The sequence below is a fragment of the Sinocyclocheilus rhinocerous genome, unplaced genomic scaffold (genome assembly GCF_001515625.1).
Source record: "Sinocyclocheilus rhinocerous isolate Xijiao unplaced genomic scaffold, SAMN03320098_v1.1 scaffold721, whole genome shotgun sequence".
Taxonomy (NCBI): domain Eukaryota; kingdom Metazoa; phylum Chordata; class Actinopteri; order Cypriniformes; family Cyprinidae; genus Sinocyclocheilus; species Sinocyclocheilus rhinocerous.
In genome coordinates, this window is record NW_015656165.1 from 636,576 (window position 1) to 645,326 (window position 8,751).

Here is an 8,751-nt window from a genome sequence, read left to right on the forward strand (position 1 = left end):
ACTTAAGACTGGTTTTGTGCTCCAGGGTCACATATGTGAATATTACAAAAACTAAATTAAAATCTAAAGTGATTGTCTCTGTTCAATAAACTTGGATTAAACTGCTTGATTTTCATGGATTACATTTACAATGTACTTTCTGAAGCTTGAAAACGTTGATTGTCTAGACTTAAAAGACAATAGATTAAAAAAGAAAAAGAAAAAAAAAAAAAAAAATCACAGAAATGATTGAGAGAGATTAATAAAAATATCTCCATTTCTGTTCCAAAGATGAACAAAAATCGAATGGGTTTGGAATGACATTCGGGTGAGTAAATGAGGACAGAATTTTCATTTGAAGATAAACTAACCCTTTAAGGCTGATATGGAAGTATCTTAATCACTAACCACAAACTTGACTGAGTAAGTGTAGGGAATCTTGACTTCTCCATTAAACTTGTTGTTCAGACTCATGGGAGGTCCTTTGCAGTCTGGTTTCTCTATGTTGGTGTGTTTATAGCTTTAAAAAGAAACAAGAAACAGTCCATATTTACATATTAAATCCAATATATGCTCAATTTGACAATTAAATATACTGTTGCTTTTTTTTAATTAAATCTTAATTAGCTAAATGGCACCCTTCTCTGCTGCCTTATTATTGATTAGAATTGATTAAAGAGCCTCAAGTACCTTTTGGGCTCTAATTTAGCTGCAACCAGTCTGGCACCAGCAGCCTCGTTCTCCACCACGTGGTAGAAAATGGTGATGTCCACATGGTTGAAGATGTAGAAGGTGTCTTTGTCATTGAAGTCAGCCTGCATGAAAATGACAATTGCTTGAACAAGTTGCATTAAACAGAACACTCGTATGACCTTGAAAAGGCTGGTAAGTGTCACTCACACTGACTACGCAGGCATCTTTGGCCCGTCCCGTATCTGTGACATAGCAACCAATGGGGAACCCTGGATTACAGAACTTCTGATTGTCCTCCACATCATAACACCAGGTCACCGGCATATTATCGACAATCCTGAGAGAGTCGAATAAGTGATGAGATGCTATGCTTCTTTGTAGTGCTGTGTTACAGTACAGAGAGAGACGGAGTGACTGCCTCACCAGTGGTGTTGGTAATTGAGGAGCATTCCCTTCTTGAGAAAGTCCAGCTTGGCTTTTTCCTCTGTTTTTTCTGTGTTGTAAGATTTAAGACAGACACTCTGGCACTCCAAATTCTTCTTGAAGGAAAACTAAAAGAAAAACAAACAAACTCAGATTATACAGAATAGAATGCTATACTAAAAAGAATAATAGAATGATTTTAGTGCAATGTATATGTCAATAAGGACAAAGTCAGAGCCGCATATGACAGAGGCTTTTATCCAAGGTGATACTGTGAACACATGGGAAAATAGGCAATATTTCATTATTAAGGTGTTTTAGCATCATTTGCCTTTAATACTGCTTCCAACCTTCTTAAAATAGATTTATACAACTTTTGAATGTACAGATGAATGTTGTCTATCAGTACATCTGCCAGCTGTTTCAGAGATGTTTGAGGAGGCAATTTGCTTCTCACTCTTCTCTCCAAAACTGCCCAGTGTAGTCTGATGTAGTCTATTCAGCTGATTTGCCTGGCCTGGGCAGATGTTGAAGTTCATCTTGGTGCTTCAACTGTCCAGGTTTTATGATCATGACCCCTTTTCTTTTTTGACATTTGTGACCCTGGACCACAAAACCAGTCATATGAGTCAATTTTTCGAAATTGAGATTTATACATCTGAAAGCTGAATACTTAAAAGGGGTGGTTGATTGCGATTTCACTTTTTTAATGTTAGTTAGTGTGTAATGTTGCTGTTTGATCATAAACAATATCTGCAAAGTTACGAAGCTGAAAGTTCAATGCAAACAGAGATATTGAGGGGCGGGACGTTTAGACACGCGCTAGAGGCGGTTTAGCCAATCACAACACACTGGGCCAGCTAATCAATCAGAGCCCATCGTGTATTTCTGAGGGAGGGGCTTCATAAAAGCAGGAAATGATCAGTGCGTTCAGAGGAGAAGGGACAGAGAGGTGTGGAATAAAGGTAAATTATGTGAAAAATAATGCGTTTTTTAACAAATGAAGCATTAACTAGACTGCACCCCATAAACACAATCAAGCCTATAAAAAAAACAGTCAGCCAACCCTTTAAGCTTTACATTGATGTATGGTTTGTTAGGATACAACTATTTGAAAATCTGGATTCTGAGGGTGCAAAAAAATCACAATACTGAGAAAATCGCCTTTAAAAGTTGTCCAAATGAAGTTCTCAGCAATACATATCACTAATCAAAAATTAAGTTTTAATATATTTACAGTAGGAAATTTACAAAATATCTTCATGGAACATGATCTTTACTTAATATCCTAATGATTTTTGGCATAAAAAAAAATCGATCATTTTGACCCATACAATGTATTGTTGAAAAATCAATAATTTTGACCCATACAATGTATTTTTTGGCTATTGCTACAAATATACCCCAGTGACTTAAGACTGGTTTTGTGGTCCAGGGTCACAATTTAGCATTGGTGTTTGTGATTAAAGTTTTATTATGGATGTTGGCTTTGTGAAGTTCTCTGTGGTTGGATTTTGTGGAAACAGGGTCTCCAAAGTGAATACTGAGGATTTTCAGTCATTTTTCTGCAGTAGTTCTGTGTTGTTTGGACACAGTTCTACTTAGTGTTTGATGGTCCCTATCATTCACTTTCGCTGACTACTCTTCTTCACTGATGACTTTGTCTACAAAGTCATAATCGTAACGACATTTGTTCTTGAAACACCAAATAATTATTTATGCTGCTGCTAAAGCTTCCATGATTTGTCCTTTTTGGAAGATAATCACAGCAATGGTTTGTTTGTTTTTTCCCCCACTGTAGTCTACACAAATTACATTAACCCCTTTAGTAATGGGTGTTCACATTATTTTGTCCAACCTCTGTATGTTGCACTCAAGGTATACATTATATCAGTTCATGCATTCCCAAGGGATTGAACCCATGGCCTTGGCATTGCTAGTGCTAAGCTTTGACCTACAAGAACGTTGTGTAATATACCTTATACGGGGATGGCTCAATTCTTTCTCCAAACAGCACCTGACCCAAGTTCTCAGATGGACGCTTCTCGGACTGATCAGCACAAAAATCAAACCTGAAAGAATAAAAATAATCAGAAATAATCAACTCATTAATCAAAAAGCTCAGCAAAATAGCACTTATGAGTTCATATATGGATTTCTTGTTTATTAATTTATCAGGTGACATGGCAGATTTTTAAACTGAGTGACAAATATTGTCAATATCTGATCAGCCTATTCTTTATACAGCTGACTACTGGGTGTGTGTGTGTGAGGGGGCATTAAAAGTATGCACAGGTTTACAAATAATTTAACTGTTCATTTAATTTAACCCAAGAAACCTTTAATTTAACCTCTAGAAACCTTGATTTCAGAACTTAAAGTTCACCCAAAAATGACAATTATTTCTTCTGTGGAACATAAAAGAATATATTTCAAGAAATGTCTTAACAGGATTCCTTTTTGCATACAGTGGAAGTCGATGGTAACCAAAACCATTTGGTTACCCACATTTTTCAAAGTATCTTCTTTTGTGTTCTGCTAAAGAAAGAAATGCATACAGGTTTGGAACAACATAAGGGTGAGTAAATTGGATGAACTATCCCTTTAATTGTAATATATATGGTGAGCAGAAAACCTTTGATAAATGGCTGGAAGCTCAGGAGTCACCAATTAAAGCAAGCTCTGAAGAACAAGGAACCGGTAGAAGACACAAAGAGTTAAAAGATATGAGCAAAATAAACCCCTTAAAGATGATACAAGACCCTGATAATGCTGTAGGGGTTGATTTTGTGATAATGACTAACTGACAGTACATTATTCTTTAAAGGTCACATATTATACACCTTTCTGGAGTTTTATTTTAGGTTTTGATGTCCTTAAGAATATATATTTGCGGTATAAGTACCAAAAACCATCTAAATATATTTTTACAGCTCCTTTCTCAGGAGCTCTGCTGAGAACAGGTCGATTTTGGCCTGTCTAATAAATATTCATGAGCCTCTCTTCTGATTGGTCTTTTGTTTTCTGAGTGACGCACGGCCAGGCCAACCACAGGTAACTAGGTCATGTTTGCTGTAGCCTGCTATGGCAAACAGAAAAATAGAAACACCTGTAAATAGAAACACCTGTAAAGATGGCCACTGCTGAGGGAAATGTTTTCCGGCCTTTACATGTTTGAGCCGGACTCAGACCCCGAATCGGCAACAACCAACCACCTCATCAAATGGATGATGAAAAACTAAATAAAAATGTGTTCACAAAATAAAAACTAAACTAAAACTAACAAAAATATGAATTAAACTAATAAAAACTAAACTGAATTTTATAGCAAATTTGAAAACGATATTAAAATAAAACTAATTTAAAAATTCAAAACTATAATAACCTTGCGCTACATTTCATTCTCTTCAGTTTTTCCCTCAAAGAGTTACTAAAGCAAAACCTGTGAGTACTAACAGGTTAACCATACAAAAAGCATAGCAAATCTTGAGCAAACCATGTTAAAAACGCAATTTCTTCAGTGTTCACCATTACAGTGTTGATATCTAAAATCTATATATCTATAACTAAAACAATAAGGCCTAAAAGTTTTTTTTTTTTCTAATTGAAATGATGCTGAAACAAAATTAATTACATATTTATACTAGATGAAAAGCTCAAAATTAAAAGAAAAAAAAGAAAAAAGAAAATGAGGAACACTGCTTTGGGTAATAAATGAAATAAAATAAGGGTTACACTTTATTTTAAGGTGCCCTTGTTACTGTGTAATTATACATATAAGTACTGAGTAATATTAATTAACTACATGTACTTACTATATGGTTATGGTTAGGATTTGGGTTTGGCTTAGGGTTACTTGAATGTAATTATGCATAATTAATTGTTATTCTAATAGTAAGTACATGTAACATGTGTAACAAGGACACCTTAAAATAAAGTGTTACCAAAATAAGTTTAATCGAAGTACTAAAATGACTAAAACTGCAATAAAAATAAAGCTAAATAGAAATCTTTTTAAGAAACTAATAAAAATGACAAAGGCATATAACAAAATTACTAAAACGAAGATAAAAAAATATAAAACTAAAAGCTGATTCAAATGAATAAATACTATAACATACAGTATAATTCATACTCACGCTGTGTATTCATAGGGCAAAACAGACTCCACAGAATCCAGCCTGTTCACAAACAGCTCAATGGTTGACTGTCAAAAAGAGTAGCATCAAAGGTTATGGCAATGTTGAAATGTCCACAGTAATTCCTTCTTCTTTTTTTTTTTTTTTTAAGTGTCACTCAAGTTTATATTATTTACTTCCATATAAACTTTTCTGACATGCAATTACTCATGTGAGGGCATCTTTACAAATGATTAGAATAAAGGGCTTTTAGAAAAACAATTACCATGTGAACCGTAGTCAACAACAAAAATGTCACAGCTACTACAGTTATTGTTACTATTATAAAAACATTTAACAAGGTATATTTGACAACCCACTTGTTAACGGAGTATTATGACCCACCCCCACATGAGGATATGGAAATAAAGGAGGAAACGCATCACACCTGTTGACCCAGTTTACATGTGTGCATGTGTCACCTACAACCTGCTATTCCCTCATGTATAGAGACACACAGATCATATTAGAAAAACACATTACATTACACACTTCAAAAATATTATAAAGAAAATGACGTCATGACAGAATTTATAACTAGCCAATGGGATTTATCAAATTCATTCGTGAACCACATTTCTTCATAAACATGCATGTGAAGGTACTTATATTTTAAGTGTCACTCAAGTTTATATTATTTACTTCCATATAAACTTTTCTGACATGCAATTACTCATGTGAGGGCATCTTTACAAATGATTAGAATAAAGGGCTTTTAGAAAAACAATTACCATGTGAACCGTAGTCAACAACAAAAATGTCACAGCTACTACAGTTATTGTTACTATTATAAAAACATTTAACAAGGTATATTTGACAACCCACTTGTTAACGGAGTATTATGACCCACCCCCACATGAGGATATGGAAATAAAGGAGGAAACGCATCACACCTGTTGACCCAGTTTACATGTGTGCATGTGTCACCTACAACCTGCTATTCCCTCATGTATAGAGACACACAGATCATATTAGAAAAACACATTACATTACACACTTCAAAAATATTATAAAGAAAATGACGTCATGACAGAATTTATAACTAGCCAATGGGATTTATCAAATTCATTCGTGAACCACATTTCTTCATAAACATGCATGTGAAGGTACTTATAAATACTAATTGTTGTGCGCTCACGCTGCTTTATCTTGGTAAAATTAAGTAACGAATACAGTATTTTCATTTTTAAGGGACCTCTCTCTTTACAGTCAAAGTCCATTTGAGAGAGAGACACATGAGAATGGACCGAATCTCTTCACTTGCAGGTTCACAGACCAGTCGACTACGACAGTCAGTTTTATGGCAGTACAAAATTTTTGAAAGAGACGAAATTAGCAGGTCTAGCCGTTATCTTTATCAAGGCAACAGCGTTTCCACAACTGACACCCAGCAATAGCATTTCGAGCTAGCATCACGCAGCATAGAGACCCCACTACAGAGAAACACGGCACATCTTATACATTTTAATGAAAATCACGTATTACGCGTATTAATATGAATATTTACCTTGCAGTCTGGTACGTCGCTGTTTTTTTCGCTCTCTTCTTTCTCACAGAAGCTAACAGGGGCCAAACCAGGAAGATAGAAACTCAACGCGTCCCGCAACGACCCGCACAGAAAAAGCAACATAAATACAACAGGGACACGGAGGAACACGGCCATTTTGCCTCGACCGACTAGTTAAGGATTCGGTAGATGTATTTATATGCGTGAAATATAGATATGAGTGTCAGAATTCAGACATTGGTCATATCTAAGCACTAGCGCTAGCGAAGCTGCTGCCTGCGTAGCAGCATCTGATTCCTCAGACACGTCATCCGTCACGAACAGCATGATGGGATAGTGGAGGACTCCAATGCGGAAGACAATGAAACCATTATACACAAATCTTGAAAATTATGCCCTTTCTAAATTTGAATATCTCATGCAGCACCTATTTTAAACATAACCAATATTTTGATAATCCCATTTGCATATTTACTACTAATGAAACCTAAAATAGATTTAAAGAAATTTCTTATTTATACATAGTAGTGATATAAAACAACATCCTGTGTCTAATAATTTTTTTATAGTTTTATAATACAGACACCGCTTTAAAGCAACAAGGTTGATACACAAAACCACCTTTTCTTCTTGAATCATATTTTAATAAAACAAGTAATCACTGAGAACAAGAGTGCTGAGACTGATCACAAATGTTTTAAAACTGAAAAACAAGGGGAACAGAAGTTAGATGCACATAGTACAGTCATTTTAATGTACATCTTCAGTACCCATTGTATATCCCACAAACAATCAGCAACGTTACAAAAATCTTCTCTAAAACAAATGTAAATGACAAAGTTCTTATGCAGTACATGGTTATCACACTTCTGATTCAAAGTTCAAGGGTTGTGAAATCTTAGACAGCATCTCCACAGGCTAGTATGTCCAGTCTCTATGGTTCTTCTGAGGTTTAGGGCAGCAATCCTCCATCAGCACTGACTTAAACAGTTTCAGTGTGTGAAAATAATCGAGATGACGGTGATCTGAGATCAGTACTTTCAGACTGAGCACAATCAGGAGATGCACAGCTCTGCTGGTGTGCTGAGCTGTTGGGCTGCAGAGGCGGAATCAGTCTTCTCCTGTCCACTGGACAGGCTGGAAGCCATTTTCTTTTTAAAGAGACGTAAACTCAGTTGCACAAGTTCATTGTCCACCACTGGAGCGCTGGTGTAGATCTGCTTGGTTGTGCCCTACATGAGGAGGAATACAGAAGCATTAAACCAAATACTGAATCATGTACACCTAAGTTAATTTAAACTAAAGGATTACGAAAAAAAAAATACTTAGATGAAAGTGAAGTGTGGCCAATTTTAGTGTCCCATACTCGGAATTTGTGCTCTGCATTTAACCCATCCAAGTGCACACACAGCAGAAAGTAATGAACATACACATACACACATACACACACCCCGTGAACACACACCCGGAGCAGTGGGTTGTCATTTTTGCTGCGGCGGCCAGGGAGCAGTCGGGGGTTCAGTGCCTTGCTCAAGGGCACCTCAGTTGTGGTATTGAAGGTGGAAAAGGGTGCTGTACATTCACTCCCCCCACCTACAATCCCTGCCAATACAGAGACTCGAACCCGCAACCTTCGGGTTACAAGTTTTTAAGAAATCAATACTTGAAGGGATAGTTCACCCAAAAATGAAAAGTACCCCATGATTTACTCACCCTATTGATGCAAAAAAATGGACATACTCAAACTGAGTATTGAACAAACTCAAAATGCTAAAACTAAAAACATTGTTGCGCAAATAGTTCACAAAATTCTTTAGAAAGAAGTATTATTTTTCATATTTATATTAACTATATTGTATCAATATTTTATTTTTTTAAATAGATATCACTATTTTCCCACCATGATTCTGAAAAAAACAGACAACTAAACAAAATAACATGTAATTTACTAGAGTTTCTAGTAAAAATTGC

General features: G+C 35.7%; 2 protein-coding genes across 2 annotated transcripts in view; both read right to left on the reverse strand.

Moving 5' to 3' along the window:
• Positions 1-7,109, reverse strand: part of LOC107719731 (transmembrane 9 superfamily member 2) — a 33,172-nt gene extending 26,063 nt beyond the window's left edge. Inside the window, exons 1-7 of the mRNA XM_016527219.1 lie at positions 6,781-7,109; positions 5,235-5,302; positions 3,074-3,167; positions 1,096-1,223; positions 880-1,009; positions 670-794; positions 388-499 (exon numbers count right to left, since the gene is read on the reverse strand). Of these exons, the coding sequence (XP_016382705.1) occupies positions 388-499; positions 670-794; positions 880-1,009; positions 1,096-1,223; positions 3,074-3,167; positions 5,235-5,302; positions 6,781-6,936 (813 nt within the window). The 5' untranslated portion in view covers positions 6,937-7,109. The remainder of the gene's footprint in view (positions 1-387; positions 500-669; positions 795-879; positions 1,010-1,095; positions 1,224-3,073; positions 3,168-5,234; positions 5,303-6,780) is intronic.
• Positions 7,110-7,755: 646 nt separating this feature from the next.
• Positions 7,756-8,751, reverse strand: part of LOC107719732 (zinc finger CCCH domain-containing protein 13-like) — a 30,696-nt gene continuing 29,700 nt past the window's right edge. Inside the window, exon 21 of the mRNA XM_016527221.1 lies at positions 7,756-8,012. Coding sequence (XP_016382707.1) covers positions 7,836-8,012 — 177 coding nt within the window. The 3' untranslated portion in view covers positions 7,756-7,835. The remainder of the gene's footprint in view (positions 8,013-8,751) is intronic.